This window comes from Condylura cristata, unplaced genomic scaffold (assembly GCF_000260355.1).
Source record: "Condylura cristata isolate star-nosed mole 26May11 unplaced genomic scaffold, ConCri1.0 scaffold00004, whole genome shotgun sequence".
NCBI lineage: Eukaryota > Metazoa > Chordata > Mammalia > Eulipotyphla > Talpidae > Condylura > Condylura cristata.
Genome location: NW_004567105.1, coordinates 4,368,279 through 4,386,798, shown reverse-complemented (window position 1 = coordinate 4,386,798; position 18,520 = coordinate 4,368,279). Strand labels below are relative to the sequence as shown.

General features: G+C 59.6%; 1 protein-coding gene across 1 annotated transcript in view; it reads right to left on the bottom strand.

Moving 5' to 3' along the window:
• Positions 1-2,739: 2,739 nt before the first annotated feature.
• Positions 2,740-18,520, bottom strand: part of BAIAP2L2 (BAI1-associated protein 2-like 2) — a 20,162-nt gene continuing 4,381 nt past the window's right edge. Inside the window, exons 5-14 of the mRNA XM_004675666.2 lie at positions 11,636-11,707; positions 11,333-11,449; positions 10,525-10,671; positions 6,806-6,946; positions 6,355-6,490; positions 5,963-6,185; positions 4,222-4,317; positions 3,748-3,961; positions 3,206-3,249; positions 2,740-3,086 (exon numbers count right to left, since the gene is read on the bottom strand). Coding sequence (XP_004675723.1) covers positions 3,011-3,086; positions 3,206-3,249; positions 3,748-3,961; positions 4,222-4,317; positions 5,963-6,185; positions 6,355-6,490; positions 6,806-6,946; positions 10,525-10,671; positions 11,333-11,449; positions 11,636-11,707 — 1,266 coding nt within the window. The 3' untranslated portion in view covers positions 2,740-3,010. The remainder of the gene's footprint in view (positions 3,087-3,205; positions 3,250-3,747; positions 3,962-4,221; positions 4,318-5,962; positions 6,186-6,354; positions 6,491-6,805; positions 6,947-10,524; positions 10,672-11,332; positions 11,450-11,635; positions 11,708-18,520) is intronic.

Here is an 18,520-nt window from a genome sequence, read left to right as displayed (position 1 = left end):
GCGCCAGCCCCGCAGCAGGAGCCCCCGCGCCAGCCCAAGTGCTCCAGCAGCTGCTGGCACAGCGACAGAGCGCGGACAGGAGCCCCGGGCTGCCGGCCTGCCAGCCCACTGGCCAGAGGTCGCGGCAGCTCCAAGCACAGCCCCACCCCAGCAGGATGAACGACGGCTGGAAGCTGAGGGCCAGGCCAGGGCCTGGGGGTGAGGGGGCGCTGTGCCCAGGGAACCTCAGGGCCGGGACATGGGCACCCGGGGGACTCCCCCCTCAGAAAGCTGGGGATTGGCGCCAGGTCGCCAACCCCACCTGGGCACCCTCACCTGTGCGCACCCCAGCCGTCAGGTGGAGCTCTAGGAGGCAAAGGCCAAGGATGTGAGGACCATGCCCGTGGCCAGCAGGCCATCCACCAGCATGACCACGAGGACGCTGCGAACAGGGCCTGTGGGCAGCGCGGGGGGTAGGCTGGGCCAGCGCCTCTCCTTGCCGGTGGGCACATTCCGGGCACCCCCCTCCCAGGCACCCCACCTTCCAGTCCTGGAAGATGGCTGGAAGGGACAAGGTCTCCCTGGTCTGCCCAAGGTTAAACCTGGCTGGACTAGAACACAACAGAGGACACCCTGCAGGGGACAAAGGGAAGGAACCTATCCTGGTCCTGAAGCCCCAGCTCCACCCCGCACCCCCAGAGCCCACGGAGGCCGCCTGCAACACCCCTGCAACACCAGTCGGCCTGCCTTCCTCCCCGGGGCCCTCCACTCCCGGCATCTCCCCCCTCAAGAGGTCAGGTGTCTGGGGAGGGCAGCCTCCCTGCGATCACCCTCCTGCGGCAAAGCGGCCGGGGCCCTGCAGGGCTGTGCGCAGAAAAGGAGGGGCCTGCGGGCTGGGGGGGGGCGGGGCGGGGCAGTCTCCACCTGGGCGGGGCTTGCGGCTTCCTGCCTTCTCCGCGTGCCCGCAGGTTCTCCCGCGGAGCTCAGGGGTCAGTCCTGGCCCCTAAGCCGAGGGGGCGCGCTGACTGGTCGCCTAGACCTTGGCGAGCAGGATGGAGGAAGCCCGGGCTGTGTCGCTGTAGCCCGCGCGACGTGGCACAGCAGTGCGCGGAAGACGCTCAAGGCTTTCGGGGAGCGGGCGGTGAAGGCGGTGCCCCAGACGGGGCGCCCAGCACCGCCAGCCCCAGCCACCGGACCTGCGCCCTGGTGGGGGCCGCCAGCGACCCCTGCAGCTGCCTCTGCTGGAGGCGGGGAACGACAGGGCTCCAGGAAGGGCGCTGGAGACCCAGGGGAAACCGAGGCAGCCCACTCAGATGCCCACTCGAGAGCCTTGCTCAGAGAATGGGGGTGGAACCTCCCCGACCGTCCTGCTCCAAAGCCCTCCCCACCTGAGTCTTGACTTGGGGAAGACCCCGAGGTGGCAGACTAGGGCTCCTGAGAGGCAGAGCTGGCAGCCAGTGTGCTGGGGGTCAGTTTCCCCATTGTGCAGTGTGCTCACCTCCACAATAGGGCGCGCCCGGCTGGGGGGGGCCGGGGCTCCTCATTTCCCCAGGGAGCAGGAGAAAAATCCCCAGAGGCATCACCTCAGCCTTGTCTCAGAGAGGGGAGCTGACCGCTGAGCGGCTCACCTGCTGGAGCTGGCCCGAGGGGGTGGTGGGGAGCACCAGCTCCCCTCCTGGGGGTCGCCCCAGGCCGCCAGGAGCCCTGCAGGTGGTCGGGCCTCAGCTCCACTGGGCCAGCAGGGACTCGAGGGGTGCCGGGGGGCCTCTGCCTGCAAACCCACGGCAGCCCAGCCCTCCCCAAGCTGAGGGCTCTGCAGGCCCGGAGCTCAGCCGGGGGCTCACACGCGGCCCATGCGCCCCCGGACCCGATGTGGAACGGGGCTCAGAGGCAGGGTGAACCACCCATGGTTGGGGCCGCAGTGCCCCTCCCAAAGCCGCTTCCATCTGGGGTGTCCCACCTGGCGCCAGGAGGGCCCTGAGCTCTCCTCCTCCCCCACCCCCTCCTGCGTCTATCACCTGCACCTGGCCCACCTGGCCCTGCGCTCACCTGTGCAGCCCGTGAGTCCTGAGGCCGTGCTCAGTGGAGCCCTCAGGCGGCTGTCCCAGCACCCCACAAGCAGAGCCCCCAGGCGGCTGTCCCACTCCCCGGGCTCAGTGGGGCTCAGTGTCTCCCTCCAAAACCCCTCTAAGGGGCTTTCACCTGGGAGGGGAGGGCCAGGTCGGGGCCCTATGTGGGGTTCCCGCCCCAGCCCACCGGGAGAGTGGAAGAGCCTGGTGGAGGACGGGCTCTGTCCTGGGGGCTAGGCTGGGGGGGACCCCTGGAGAGTCCTGTTACCTCAGCTCCTGCCCGCCCCCCACCCCAGGCCTCAGGCCCCAAGGGGCCTCTGGCTCTTTCCAGGCCAAACCTCATCCAGGGCAAGCTGGGAAGGAGGCGGGGGTGGGAAGGCGCTGCCTTCAGGCCAGCCACAGTCTGGGGAGCAGCGGCAGCACCCCTCCCTCCTTTGGGGAGCCCACAGGCAGACAAGGCTGCGTGGGAGACGCGGCCTTAGGCAGACACGGGACCGGCTTCCAAGGAGGCCCTGGAGGGCTGGGAGCCGGTCCCAGCACTGCCAGGCCATTCAGGCCTCCTGGGCTGGGCCCCTCCCGGCCCCCCACATCACACGCCAGTCCTGCTGTGTGTCTGCTGCTTTATTTCCGTTACAAAAGTTCAGTGGGGGCATATGTGGGGTGGGGGAGGCGGGGTGGGGGCTCCTTCCTACCGGAGCACAGGAGGACAGTGGGGGGGCTGGAGACGCCCCCCAGGAGAGTCCCGGGGTTCTTCCCCAGTTCGCCTTTATTGGGAGATCCCAGACGCCAGGCTGGAGCCAGGCTGAGCCCCGCGCTCAGGTTGGGGGGAGGGCGTGGGGCAGTGCTGGGGAGGACCGGCCCAGGCCTCGCGCTTTGGCTCTGTGGACCTGCTGCTGCTGCTTCTCCGGCGCCGGCTCGGGCCCAGGCGGGGTGGGAGGCCTCAGACGCCCGAAGGACGGGCCTCACCGGATGAAGGGTGCCGAGCGGTCGTTGGTGACAGTGGGACGCAGCTTCACGGTGGCAAAGGGATTCGTGCCCCTGAGGAGGGAGGGCTGGGTGAGGGGCCGAGCGGCCAGCGGCCAGCGGCAGGTCCGGGCTGGCCTCTGCTTCCCGCCACTGGCGCCCCCCCCAGCCTGAGCCCGTACCCCAGGACTCACCGAGGGAAGAGCTCTGGGGGCTGCTGCTCCAAGGACGTAAGTTTCTGCAGTGGGGGGGATGGGCGGCCGGTGGGGGAGGGGCAAGACAGCCCTGCCCCCACCCGCCTGCTCCTGGACAGCAGGACCTCATCAGAGGCCCCTGAAGTGTGCCCAGAAGCTCACAGCCTTGTGCCTTCCGGATTTGATTAGCCCCTGGGCCAGAGTCCCAGGCTGGCCACCACCCCCTGGACAAGACTGGGCAAGTGACCTCTGTACCCACTTTGCCCTGCCCTGGTCAGCCCGGGCCAGGCTCTGCGCCAGGCCCTTAGTTTGGGCAGCCCCCCAAGAGAGGAGGGGCACACTCACTGTGCTTCCAGGGCACGGGGCTCCTGTCCGAGAAGAGCTGCCCGCTGTCCATCCCTTACAGAAGCCCACCCACCTTCCCCGTGCAGACAGGCCGACCAAGACCAGGGGCGAGAGCGCTGCCAGCCAGCCAGGGGCCTTGTCTGCTCAGTCTCCTTGCCCACGAGAGGGGCCCGGGGAGGGACAGCGGGAAGGCCCACCTTGACGTCGCTGGCCACCCCCAGGTTGTTCAGGTTGTTTCTGCAGCCGCCAGGCAGGGCTGGGGGTGCAGGGCTGGGGGTGCGGCTTGGGACCCGGCTCGGGGTCCGGGAGCGGGACTGGCCGTCCCGGTAGTCTGGGGGCGAGGGCACTGTGGAGTTGCCCGGCTGGTCCAGGAGGTCATTGAGGCTGTGGCTGCCCCGTAGTGGGTAGGACCTGAATTCAGAGAAAGGAAAGGGCCGGGGGGCCAGGCCCTGTGGCCCTGGTGCCCTCTGCTGGGCCCCAGAGCCTCTGAGGGCCTTGTTCCCACAGCGGGGGCAGGGCGTTACTTGCCTGAAGGCAGAACTGACCAGAGGCAGAGGGATGGACACCATGGCTTTGCCATGCAGAGATGACTGCCCTCTCCCTTGGGCTGTCTCAGGGTGGCAACTCACAGATGCCTCCCCACCCCCCACCCACCTCTGACCACCAGGTACCTGGAAGGTAGCTCGTTCATTGGGTTCACGGAGGTTGTGTTGCTCAGGGCTACTTCCTCCAAAGGCGTCACATAGGCCTCAGGAAACCAGCCACTCCTGAGGGGCAGAAGCAGGGGGTCCCCTAAGCACAAGGCCCCAAAACAGGGCTCAAAATCCCTTTCTGAGAGCAGTGACTGGGCACCAGGGTGTGTGTGGCTGAGCTGGCTCGCAGAGAAGGGCTTTTCTGGCGTTTAAGGCCACCTGCCCGGGCTCACATCCAGCAAGGGCTGGGGTCACCCCCAGAGGGGGGAAGCAGTGTGTCCAAAAACATGGGGTGAAGCCCCTCTCCCACTAGTGAGCACCTACACAGGAGAGCCCACAAAACCCACATGGTCCCTCCCCCAAAGCTGCCAGCCTGGCAGGGAGCCAACCCTGTACCCCCATGTGACCGCTGCACCCCTCCCTTGCAGTCTCTGCCTGCCTAGAGGCTCACTACTACGTCTCAGAGCAGCCAGGGCTGTGGGGAGAGGCAGGCAGCCCCCACAAACCACCTTACTCTGGCAGAACATCTGGGAAAGATCTCGCATGTTAAACAGCCTCAGGTGAGGCTGAAGGCAGAGTCCAGCCCCAGGGGGTCAACGGCTGGGTCTGGGCTTGACCTTGACCCCACACAGGGGTTTTCAAACTGTGATCAGAGGAAAGAAGTGGGACAAAGGCTGAGATGGGTTGGGGAGTCATTCAAGAAGACATTCCTGACCAGTGAAAAGCTTCAAGCTTCCAGATCTACAGAAAAGGTCCCAGTGGGGTGAACACGCCTCCTAGGAGCCCGAGCCCCAGTTCGCATCTTCCCATCAATGACACGGCTATGCCCAGTCACACTGACAGAATAAGATCGTTGCGCTCTACCTGACTTCTCAGACAGCCCGCAAACCTCTGCCCCCAGAACCAACAGGGGAGGCGAGAAGCAGAGCCCCCGGGAGAAGCGGTTTCTGATCAGGGCCCCAGGAGTTCACCACGCACCAGGTGCGGGCGTGGCACCTGCTGCCCCCACCGGCTTCTGCCGGCAGGTGCCTGGCCACCTGCATCCTGTCCCCTCCCCCACCCCTCGCAGACCCACACTCGCCCGCCGCCCACCCACACACGCCTACTTGTAGCCGCACCGTTCACGCGCCACGGCCGTCTACCCTGCGCCACCCACGGCCCCTCCGCCGCCCTCCCACGCGCCTGCGGACTCGCTGTCCCCCCCCACTCCCAGTCGCGTCCTCCGTGCCTTCTCCCCACCCCAGAACCTCCCGCAGACGCAGGCTCCAGCCCGAGGCGCCCTGCAGGGGGCGCTGCCTGACTCCAGCAAGCGCTCTCTGCCCCTCGAGCAGAGACTGCTTTTTGCGCGCTCACCCCCAGGCTTACAGTGACCCCAGGGTACTTTCCCAGCTCCCCTTCCACCCAGTTTAGGCTCTTAAAGGATGTCCGCTACGCAGGCCTGCAAAGAGCGCGCGCCCCGACTTCAGGGTCCCCGCCCCGCCGCGTGCCCGGCCCGGGCGCCCAGTCTCGCGGCTCCGCCTGGAGCCCGGCTGACTGGTTACTGGCTTCCACCAGAACCTGGCGAGGAGGCTCTTCCAGCCGCCACGGAGCGGTGAGGAAACCGAGACAGGCGGGGCGGAGGAGGAGGGGAGCGTCGTCGGAGCCCCAGGGGCGGGAGGGGGTCCCGTGCGCGCGGGCCTCGGTCTTCCGCGCCCCACCCCGCGCCCCGGCGCGCACTCACGTGGACGTGCCCTCCAGCTTGCCATAGAGCCAGCCGTTCTGGGCCTGGTGCACCAGCACTTCCACCACGTCTCCGGCCGAGAAGCGCAGCAGCGTGTGGTTGGCGCCCTCGGAGTGGGAGACCAGGGCGCGGACTCTCCGGGGCCCCCCGCCGCCGCCGCTGCCCAGGCGCTCACCGACGGAGTTGGAGCGGGAGCGCGGCGCGCTGCGGGCGTAGAGCGAGGCTGCGGGGCACCACGCCCACGTCGGGGGGCGCTCTCGGGCCGCCTGCCCGCCAGCCCTCCCGCCGCCGGCCACCCCGGAGCCTCTTCCCGCCCCGGTCCCCGCCCGGGGTTCCCGCCCGCAACCCCCCCCCCCTCGTCCTCCCGAGACGCCCCGGCCGGGGGCGCTCACCGGTCGACGGCGTCCGGGGCAGGGACCGGCGATCTGGCTCCAGCTGCGACGCGGACCTCGCCTCGCTGGGCTCGGGGCGGTAGGAGCCGGAGCCGTGCCGGCTGCGAGGGGAGCCGAAGTCTCCCAGAGGCTGGGGCTGCGAGGGGAGACGGGCAGGGGAGGGTGGGGAGGGGAGGGGCGGGGACGCGGCGCCCTAGTCCAGCCCCCACCCCCAGTCCCAGACTTCTGCGTAGGGGTTCTCCGGCCGCCGGCCGAACCACCACGGGGGCGCCGAGGCTGCACCAGGGCGGAAGGAGCGGCGGAGGGGCGCAGCGTAGAAGGGCACCCTGGGGGGCAGGAGGCCCCAGGCCGAGGCCCTCGGGTCCCAGGGTCCCGCGGAGAATGCCGGGGGCGGCGGGGGCGGGAAGGGCGGCGGGGGCACGAATGGCGGCAGCAGTGCCCAGGGCCTCACCATGTCCAGGCGGGTGGGCGTCAGGCGGCCCGAGGGGTAGGGCGGCCCCAGCGTGGAGCCCAGCAGGCCCGGGGCGTGGGTGCGGCTGGCCTCTGTCTGCTCCTTCCACAGCACCGCGCGGTTCTGGAGCATCCCCCGGGCCTGGTGGGGACACGGGGTCTGTCAGGTCTGAGCGCCCCCAGCTCACAGGTGGCAGCCTAGACCTGGGAACTCCGACCCTGCAAGGTGAGGATGACCGCTTTTTCTAGCCAGAAGGAAGCAAAAGATGCCATGGTGTCACCTCGGGGCGTCCCCCACCCGTCCCTCCTCTTTGCTCAAAAGCGCCTCAGTTTTCCTGAGGACCTGCCCTGCCTTCTCTCAGTCCATGTGCTTCGGCCGGCTGTCCGCTGGCCTGCTGTAAGAGGAAGGGGGAAGTTCAAGTTGTCCCATCCTCCTGGCTTTAGTGATGGACTCCAGGATGCCACTACTCAAAAACTGGTACTGAAGAACCAATCTGAGTACCTACCCTGACCTAAACGGGAAATAAACACATCCTTTCACTTCAGGGGGTTTGCTAAGTAATAGTAGAATGAAGCCAACATAAGGTGCTAAAGCTAAGTAACAGGGTGTGGCAAATCCCTGGAGACATCCTGTGTGCTCCTGGATCCAGCTCTACCTGAAACCTTCCAACTTCCCAAATAGTAAATACTTCTTCGGCTTCAGCCAGTTAGAGTAGTTTAGAGTTTTCTAGCCCATCCCTGTTGCCTACATAAGAATCATCTTTCTGGCGTCCACCACACATGGGCATCTAATGCTGCTTGAATACTTGCAAGGGCAGGAAGCCACCATTTTGGGGCGGCAAGAGCTTTAGATGTTACTCAGCTGTGTGGATTAATCACTTTTTTTTTTTTTAAATTCCTGTCCTAAGTTGCCCTAGGCCAGCTACCAGACACCTGGAGACCAGTAGTTCTACAGTCCAGAGTGCACTGAAATTTTCAAACTCCTCAACCCTAGACCCTCAGCTCGCTTATCAGGCTTTGACCTCCCAGTGAAAACCATAAAGGCTCTGGGGCACTTCCCCTGGCTCTCTGCTTCACGCCCAGCCCCCGGCACTTCCCAAGTGGCCTGGCACAGCACCCACGGCATGCCCTCCTCACGGGAGCTCTGATACCGCCTGGCACCCACTGGTCTGTTACCACAGCTCTATACATGATTTCCCAGGTACAATAAAAACACTGTGCTCTCCAGTTAGACGGTTCTCTCCACTTTCTCCTCAAACATCACGTCTTTCCTTTCCTCGAACATTTATATTATCTGCGTTAAGATAATGATAGCTGCATTGTCTATTGATAAGTGCATTAACTCAGGGAGGTAGGTGCAATGTATTATCTGAGGGGCAGAGCAGTTAATGGCAAACTCAGGGTCTCGCATGCAGTAATCAGTGGGGCTGGTGTGGTCTGTGCTGGCCTGTGTGTGGAAGCTTCCTGCGAGGGTGCCTTTCCGTGATTTCCTCCTGCCGCAAGCCCCAGCGATCTTAGGCAGCAAAACAGAAAGGCTCAGGGCTCCATGTCACAGTAGCAAGTAGTCAGCTGGTCACTAGGTGGACACACTCTATGTTTCCTTGCAAAATTAATTAGCGAAATAGCGCCAGGATAAAGGTCAAAAGCCTGTGCACTGTTTTCAGCGACAGTAAGCGAAGGGGCCCACGAGGGGCTACACACAGTATATTAATGGGGGCTTTGTCCAATGAGAACATTTAATGGGGAGCCCCTGCCCTGATGCTCGGGCCTGGACAGAACTTAAGTTCACTGTCCGCCCTCAGCCTTGCCCCAGGTGGTTCAGTTAGTGTTTGGGGAAGAACACTGCAGAGTTTGAAAAACGTAGAGGAGACCATGGAGAGTTTTAAAAACAACTGTGTAGCAGAAAGGACATTCTACATGGTTTAAAAACCTACAAAAGACTGATAAATTTGATGAAATAAGGATGCATTTTTTTAAACATGGCAAAACCTACTCAAAGCAAATTCAATGGTGCGTGATGAACAAAGGAAAATATTTGCAGTTCATCCCCAAGAAAGAGCTAATTTCTCTCACATGTGGATGGCGTGCTGTGCTAACTATGTCTCAATAAAGCAGCTGAAAGAAAGGTCCTCGGGAGGATCAGTGTGGGAGCCGGGGGCAGGGTGGGGGCACAGCACCGAGATCAGTCTCTGGGTCCAGCCCTGTCCAGCGAGGCCCTGAGGAGGGGCCCGGTAAGGGTAAGGACCCTCGGCAGGAAGCAGGGGTCTGCCAGCGTCGGGGGTGGAGACCACTAGTGGACAGGCCTCCAGCGCGGGGCGGTGGCTTTTGTTTTCATCTTAGGGGGAGGGGGTGTGTGTGTGAACCGAATCCCACTGGGGTCCCTCAGATCCTCCCTTGTTCATCAACCTTGGGAGGTGGGAATTGGCTCCCTCCTCTTCCGAAGAAGAAAAGGAAGCTCAGAGAAATGAATTTACCTGCTAGAATTTGCAGTCAGGGCACAGTGGTTGGAAAAATAAATAAGAATGTGGAAAAAAAGACAGTAGTGGGGTGGGAGCAGAACCGACTGGACCATCCAGGCAGCTGAGAGAAGGGGGTGGCAAACTTGACGAGGACTTGCTAAGAACACTGCCGTGTCACAGACCTGCTGCCCCAGACAGAGCAAGGCTTGAACCTGAACAGAGAGAACAGCCCTGTTGGGAAGAGAAGCAGTGACCTCACCAGCCAAGGGTGAAATAGACCAAGAACAAATGAAAGAGACGGCAAGAGAGGTCATGGCGTAGAGTCCCTTGCTAGGGGTTTCAGAAGAACAAAAAGGATGATGGTGGTGCTACAGGACGGGGTGCGGGCGGGCAGAGGAACAGGCCCGGAACCAGAGGGCCGGGCTGCAATGAAATGACCAGTGAGAATCCGAGACTAAACGTCCTGAGGTGTCTTGGTAAAAGCAAGTGGTGGGTGTGGAGTGGCTGAGTGGAGCAGTGAACATTTTCAAAAATACTCATTATAAAGTATTAGGAAGGGCAGGAGCATCCTTCTCAGGGCCTACTCTCACGGGCTGGCAGGGAGGGAACAATGGACTAAGTAGTGTGTGGGTGACGATATATAGATTTAAAGATAACAGGAGACGGATAAATTCTACTGGAAGACGGGCGCTCGGATTGGTCAAAACCAAACGGAGCTGATGCTAATAACAGAAAACGAGCAAGGGAAGAGAAGGTAAGATGAGCAACATTAATCCCCAACAAAATGGAGTTGGAACGTTTCAGACTAATCTGAGGGACCTTTAGTCGATAAGAGGAAACATTTATAGACGAGGTGATGGTCACAAACACGACACAGCAAGGCTTTCTACAGCAGAAAGCAAAATCCACTGGGAATCCACGTGAGAGATGAAAGAATCTGGCTGGTTGACCAGACAGACCAGAAGCACAGACGGTTTAAGGAAGATAAACGAATAGACAGGAAGTGAATAAATGCACAAGTTGGCGCTGGTGGATGGTGCGTGTGTGCCAGGATAGGCCTGAGAGGAGGAGACAATCGATGGTTCGTGCGTAAATAAACAAATGCGCGAGCTAGTGAATGAAGACGAGAGTCACGGATCACCCGTGAAGAAGTGGATGCCTGAAGAAGTGCGACGCAGCGAGCTAAGCGGAGAGGACGAGCAGACGTCTCCAGGAAGCAAGGGCAGAGGCAGGGCGCCACCCCGCTGCAGCCCCAGCTCACCCGGCCGAAAAACTGCAAGAAGGTGCTGGACAGCAGAATGTGCTTCTCGGCCACGAAGCGATACCGGCGCTTCTGTTCCAGCTCAGCTGCGCGCTGGCTCTCCGACATGAAGGCCTGCATCTGGGCGTGCAGCCGGTTCACGCTCTCCTGTGGGGACGGCGGCTCTGGCTGGAGGCAGCAGGTGGGCGCCTCGCCACAGCCGCAGGAATGCCAGCTGCCTCCTGGACGCCCTCCCTGGGCGCTCAGCCCCGCCTGGCCCCTGAGTGGCCTCCGCACCCCCCGGGGCAGTGTCTCCCAGGCAGGCTGGGGTTGCGCAGCCCTCCCGCCCGGCACTCAGCACGGATGTGGCGTCATGAAATGTGGGTGAGTTGGTTAATCATTTCCCAGTCGGGGGGCACATTCTGCAGAGGAGAGGTGAGGATTTATCAAAGGAGCCAGGGGCAGCAGCCAGGGACGGGGTGCTGAGCCTGGGAGGGAGGAGCGGCCCTGGCCAGGGGGTGGGAGGGAGCTGGAGGCAGGTGGGGCTCTCTTTGCTGGTGCTGACGGGTGTTCTCTTTGCTGAGGGCCGCCTTGGGTTTTCTCATGGAGGAGAGGGGGTGCTGGGGGACCGGGGAGCCTCAGGGGGTGGCGGGATAGTAGCAGAGCTGTGGGGGTCCCGACGGGCCAGGGACTCCAGCCCCGGGGGCTGGCTGACCTCTCCAGCTACGCAAACCGCCGAGGGTGGGGTGAGCCACACTCCAGAGCTGGCCGGTGCTGGCCGGGTGGGGGGCTCAGAGGGCACCCCGCAGCCGCGCCCCCCGCCCCGCACCTTCATCTCCCGTGCGTTCTTGTCCCTTCTGCGCTCCAAGCGCCACAGCTCCGACGTGCACTTCTCCAGGTGGGCGACTCGGTGCTGGTACTCCACCTCGTAGTGCTGGCGGCTGTCCTGGGGGCAGGGGAGGAGGAAGACCCGTCACCAGAGCGCCACCACCTAGGTGGGGCGGGGGCAGAGAGCAGAATGGGCTGCAGGCCCATGCGCTGCGGGATGGGGTCGCCAGGGCCAGGCGGCACCCAGCTGGCCTGTCGGTGGGGAGAAGCGGCCGGAGGCTGCGGGCCGAGCGGGCGCACTCACTTTGATGAACTGCATGTCCAGCTTGGTGTTCTTCTCCATGTGCTGCAGCAGGTCTCCGTGGAACGTCTGCACCTGGAGGAGGGCAGGCCGGTCTGGGCAGGCGGCCTCATCGTGCAGCCCCGGCGCCCCGCAACACCCGCTCCAACACATTAGTTGGTTGCGCCAGCCACAGGGCAGAATTTCCCGCCAGGCCTCTGGCCATCACCCATCTCCACGGTCCTGGCGCTGTGCACTGGGCCTGGCATAAGTGTTCAGAACTACCGACAGCCTAGCTGGGGGTGACCAGAAAGCTGAGGGCAGCGGTGGAGGTCAGACTCAGAGGAGGGGTGTCCTGTCCCTGGTTCACTCCGTGTCTTTAGACAACGTGCTGTCCCTCTCTGGGCCCGTGTCCCCATCTGCAGCGGAAAGGCGTGACCAGATGCTCTGAGGCCCAGCGCTACGAAGCTGACGAGTCTGATTCTGCAGCCCTTGTGGCCACGGGGACAGCCCCCTGAGTCCCCACGCTGCGCCTGGGGAGCTCTGTGCCTGGGCAGGGAGCAGTTCTGAGCTGCTGTATGCAGGGAAACCCAGCAAATTTAAGCATTCTGGGTTTAACTTCCACCCCATGTTTGCTTTTGAGACCTTAGCCGTTGCTTAGGTGTGGCCTCTCAGACTGCTGTGGCCTCAGCCCCAAGCTGTGCCTGCCAGTGTGCGTGGCAGGAGGCGTGGGCAGAGGAGGTGACAATGAGACCTGAGTCTTCATTTCTGCCTGGTGCGGGGGGCGGGGGGCTCTCTCCCGCTGGACCCTGGACGTAGGAAGTGAGCCTTTCTGCCTGCCCAGTGAGGGCCCCCCCGCGCCTTGCTAGCCTTGCCCTTCTCTGGGCCCTGTTCCCCCTGAAGACATGGTCCAGGACTTCTGCTCAAACATGTCCCTGAACATGCTCACATCCTGCAAAATCATCCAATATAAACACCAGGTGGGTCATGGGAGATCAGGGATTGGGGGACCCTCAAAACTCAGGCAACTGTGTAACCACAGAAACAATAAAGATGGTGAATTGTACCGGAGACAAACTTGAACTACACTGAGGGCTGCCTAGAGTATTAAAGCCGCTCACGCCAGGAGGGTGGGCGAGCCGGCTCTGCCTTAGTTACCGCAGGCCGGGCAGGCTGAGCGGCGTGGGGACCGCGTCTCCAAGGTGACGAGACTGGGATACCTGTGCCTGCCACCTGCCAGCTGAGAACCCAGGGAGCCTGGGAGCACCCTCCCCGGGGGGTGCTGGGTGCCAGAGCTCCAGTAAAGTATCGTAAAACACAGCCCCGGGGCCCTTTGGCAGCAGGCAGGTTGAGGACCTGCTCTCCTCCTGGCCCCGGGAACAGCCTCTGGCCAGGCCACTTCCGCGTCATCCCCACCGCTCCTGCTCCCTGTCCCGCATGAACTGGACCCGCGGTAAAACGTGTGTTAGAGCGGGAGCGCTAGAGGGCCAGTCCTCACTCCCCGGTGCTTGGCTGTGATCCCCAACGGAGTGAGGACATGTCCGAGCCCCGCCATGGTCAGCCCGAGCCGGGCCCCTTGCCTGGGCTGCTGGGAACTGTCAAGCTCCTGAAGGAGTGGATCGATTCAGAGGCTGATCTCGCAGTGAACTTTGAGCTCTTACTGGTGAGAACCGGAGCACAATCTGCACTCACAGGTGTTTTCTGAAACCAGGAAGTTGCCAACCCCAGGGCAGTTGGAGGGATCCCCAGAAGGTCACAACAGAGTCGGTCTCCCCACCCTCCTCCCCCAGCCACACACTTCCCCAGCAGGTCCTATGGGCACCTCCGTGCTGAGAGCAGCCCCCGGCAGCTTAGAACATGCCTGTAACTCTGGGTACAGTCACCCCAGTGCGCCTAGGGACCTTCTGCTCGTATGTGGGAAGACCACCTTGAGCACACTCTGTGCTCACCCTCCCATTTGCCCTCTCCAGTTGAGTTATTGCTCCTCCTCGTAACAAGCATGTTTTCGTTAAAACCATCAAGGCTCCACGTTGCCAAATCCCATGGCCAGTTCTCAGGTCTCACCCAGTTTGCCAATCATCATTTCTAGACAAAGAAACGCCTTCTTCCCTCAGCCCCCAGCCCCCAACTTTGTCTCCTAGCTTCTCTCACAACCCCTAGCTGTCATTTCTCTGTCCTTTGCTGATTCTGCCTCACCTTCCTGACCCCCTAAGGTTGGAGAGTCTCAGCATTCAGAATTAGACCTCTCCTTCCTCTCTTCACATCTACTCTCAGTGAACATATCCAGTCTACACACAGGCAGTCCCCAGATCTATAGCTAGAGCAGACCTCTCCCCCAAACGCCAGTCTCATGCATACAACTGACCATTCCACATTGGCTCTCTGGCTGCTTTCCAAATAAAGCCTCAAAATCACCACATCTAAAGCTGATGTTTCCCTTCCGCCCAAGTGCTCCACACTTAATTTTTTCTACCTTGGCTAATGGCAACTTTACTTTCTTAGTTATCAGGATAGGACTTTGGAATTATTTGCCTTTTCTTTTTGCAGTCAACATCCAGTTCATCAGAAAATCCTGTTGGCTCTCACTTCAACTTGATCTCTTCTAAACACACTATGGCCGCCACCCTTTCCCAAGCTATATTCTCTCTTCCCTGGATTATTTTCACAGCCTGCCAACTGGTCTTCTTGCTTCTGGCTTTTCCTCTACTCTGGATTATTTATTCTTAGTACAGTAGTCAGAATGACCCTGCTTGTTTGGCTATAAGTCAAGCAATGAAAAATTGGAATATGAAATTTAAAATGCCAGTTACAAGAGCTTCAGAAAACATCAAACACATGGGAATAGATCTATGAAAAGATGCATAAAATTTACACTGAAAATGTCAAGACACTGCTAAATGAAATAAATAGAAAAAGATACCATGTTCATGGATCAGAAGATGTCACATTGTTATGATGGCCATTGATTTAGGGATTAGTACAATTCTTATCAAAAGCCCAGTTTTTTTTTCTTTTGTTGAAGAAAAGACAAGCTGAAGCTATAATTTATTTTGAATTGCTAAACATCTTAAATGGGCAAAAAAAAAAATTTAAAAAGAAGTACAAAGCTCTTAGACTATTTGATTTCAAGACTTACTATGAAGCTACAGTAATTAGTACAACAGAACCAAGCATAGAATCTAGAAGTAGACCCATACATTTGTGGCCAGGATACCGGTGAATTCAGTGAGTAAAGGAAATTCTTTTCTATGGTGCTGGAACAACTAAATATTCACACAAGGAAAAAATAAGCCCTGACTCCATCTCATACACAAAAATGAATTTGAGAAACATCATGGAATAAAAGTAAAGTTTAGAACATAGATCTCCCATAAGAAAATTTGGGAGGGCCTCGCTGGTGGCGCAAGGGGTACTCAGCTCTATGACGCTGTCACTAGCCACTGCAGCACGAGGTCAATCCTCAGTCAGGGAGTGACCCCCAGGGCGCAGCAGACCTCTCCTGTCTCCCCACTGCTCCCCTCACCAGTGTATTCCAGTACATCTGCCTTTTCTCCCCACTCTGTCTCTGGTGAATCCTCTCACCCCCTGCACCTCTGGCCCTGGATGCATAAATAAATAAATCTTTAAAAATGAAAATTCAGGACATAATCTTTGCCATAGGGGTTAACAAAGATCTCTTGGATAAGACACAAGCATAAAAATATTGTCAAATTGGTTTGCATAAAAATCTAAAATTTCTGCTCATTAAAGACATAAGAAAACAGGTAAGTTACAGCTTGGTAAAAACATTCAGGGTCCATATAGATGATGAAGGACTCGTATCTTCACTATGTAAATAATTTCTATAGGTCAACAGATATAGGTCAATAAAAGATGGGCAGGAGAAAATATCATCATGAAAGAAGATAAAACATATCCAATAAACTCATTATAGTCATTAGTCATCAGGATGTGCAAAATAAAACCTCAGTGAGGTACCCTCCCATTTTCACTAGAATGGCTGAAATAAACAAGGTCAACAACATCAAACGTTGGCAAGGACTCAGAGTTAACAGCATCTCTCCTACATTGCTGTGCGCATGGCGAATACAAGAACTTTGGAGCATGCTTGGAAGTTTCTTATACAGCTAAGTATGTCAACCCTATGACCCGTAGTTCTATCCCTAGGTCTTTACCCAAGAGAAATGAAAACATATCCACCAAGATTTGTTGTGTAAGAATGTCCACAGCACCTCACTCGGGAAGCCCAAGCTGGAAACAACCCAGGTGACCATCCATAGAAACATGGGCGTCACAGCGTGGTGTGTCCACAAGGTGGAACTCTGCATGAGACAGGAGAAAGCAGCAACACGGGATGGAGGGACTGAGCTCATGGGAGAGGTGGACACAAGGCGGACACACCCCACAGTTCTGTGCACGTGAGGCCCGACGACGACGGGCAAAGTCAATCCCTAGACATAGAAACCAGAAAGTGCTTGTCTCTGGGGGCAGGAATGATGTGAAAGGGACACAGAGGAACTTTCTGGATTGATGGAAATCTTCTAAATTCTCTTTAGGGTGGGGGTTGGTGTGAAAGTATGAAGGATTTTTATCAGTAAATACATAGTCACGCATGCACTTACATGTATAAATCACACCGGGTAGGAAGGTCGGTGTGTCTACAGCACTGGCCCTGGAAACACCTGGACACAGCCATCAGCCCAGAAGTGTTTAAGTCTGATGACCGTGTGATAGGAAGCACCACTAAGTGGTGATAAAAGAAAGCTAATGCTTGCCTTCAGAGAAGGGCAGGATCTCACAAGTGTTTACCTGGCAGAGCACTTGACTTATCAAAGTGAAGGGAGCTAGTAAGCCCCTCCCGCCCCCCAAAAAAAAACAGCAGCCGAGGGAGGGGTCTCTCTTCACTGAAATAGTCCAGCAGATAAGGGAGAGCCTCAGGCCAGCAGCCCTGTGACCCACACTCATGGACATCGAGCTCGCTGCTGTAGCATCCCACAGCCTGAGAGCTCCCCCTGGAAGTGCCCAGCCCCCTCCAGCCCTGCCCGGGGGTCACGCCAGACAGAGGTCCAGTCCAAGCTGCGCCAGGAGGAGCCAGAAGCACCACGCAGACAATGAGACAGTCGCCATAAAGCCCCAGAACCGTCCACAGACACGTTGTAAAGATAGGGGTGCGGGGCCTGGGGGTGGGAACCAGTAGATTAAGAGACACACAGATGATTGCTTTGCACAAGAGCAAGATCAGACTCTAAGGTCTAGGATGGACACTTGGGAAGAATACAAGAGAGTGGGCCCAGTGGCCACTGCTGGGGGGCTGGAGGTGCCGTGATCCTGTCTGGAGCCCACGGAAGTGCCCCTGGGGAGGCTGGGGAGGTTCGAGGTGTCAAACCACCCAGGTCAAGAGCCACTGAGGCCAAGAGCTTGGCGTCCCTGCAATGCACATTTGTGTGATGAGGCTTTCGCTGTTCTCACTGACCATACAGACACTGCTTGTTTAAGATCAAACCCGCCCTTTGCCGGACACCCTCAGAGAAGCGGTCGTCCATCCCACGAGGCCCCACGCTGCACCCTGTTGCCCCGTGGGCGCCTCCAGCCCCGCCCTGGCAGCCTAAGCTGCGGCCTCTGCTCCTCAGGCCTCACACGCTGTTCCCTCTGCCCGGAGGCTCTTTCCGCCAGTCTTCCTGGCTCGCTCCCTGCCTCCTTCAGGCCTTTTCTGGAGGGCTGCTGTCCTGCTTGTTGAAAATGGCAGCCCAACCCGCCTGTCTCCAGGGCAGTCTCTGCCTCTAACCTCTCAAGTGCGTTCTCGCCGGTTGGCTCGCGGGCAGGGCAGGGGTCTTGTCTGCTGTGCCCCATGCCCTCACGACGCCTGGCATGTGGCAGGAAGTGGCCTCCCATGAACACGCTCGGGGCAGTGGCCTCGGGAATGTGGGACCTGGCGCACTCCTGGCCCGGGGCCCTGTCCTGTGTCTCAGCCAAGACATCCGCCCGGGGGGAGCTCTTCTTACAGTGGGTCTGAGCGACAGGCCGCCCTGCCGGCCCAGGCAGCCCAGCGCCAGGAGAGCCCTCAGACAGTGACACGACGTCGTGGGCACAGTGCTCCCCAACTCCCTGCTCCCACCCCAGGAGGCGCCAGTGGGCCTAGGCCCGGCCTGGGAGTCGGTCGGGCGTGTTTTTTACCACAGGGAGGTGGATGCACTTCTTTGTAGGTAACACTGCTCCCCAGTTCGGCCCTCCCGGGTGGTGCACCGCAAGCTGGCCGCAGCCGCTTCAGTGACAGTTCCATCCCAGTCTGGAGGTGACGGGGACCGTGGCAGACCACTCCTGACCCGCCCGCTGCTCCCCTCAGCAGTGTGCTTCCTCGATCCGCCTGTTCTGCTCCCCACTCTGTCTCTGGTGAATCCTCTCATGGCTCCTGCACCTCTGGCCTGTACCCCAGTTCTGTACACATAAAAATTAAATCTTTTAAAAAAATCTGTTCCCCAGTTCAACATGGAAACCAAAGTGGTAAATTTTTCTGTTTCTCAGAGAGCACCCTGACTTTCAAGAGCCGGCAACTATCTCAACTTTGAGAGCTACCAACTATCTATCTCAGCAAGTTTAAATTTCCTCCCAGGCTTCACGCCCAGCACCCAGCACCCGCATGCTGCCTGGCTCCCTTCTGACCATCTCTGTGCCATGCTCAGGCCGGGAACCACCAAGAGCCTCTGGGAGCCCCATCTCTCCTCTCCTCTCCCCGCCAAGCCCCCCTTCTTTTCCAAGCTCTCTCTGGCCACAGTCAGGGAAGCCCAGCTCAGTGCCAGGCCCCTTTTCAGGCCTGGAGCTACCCAGTCGGCTTGGCCAGCCCTTGCAGGACCTGGCCTGGGGGAGGTGCGGGGTGCAGAGTCTGGCCTGGGGCAGGTGCGGGGTGCAGAG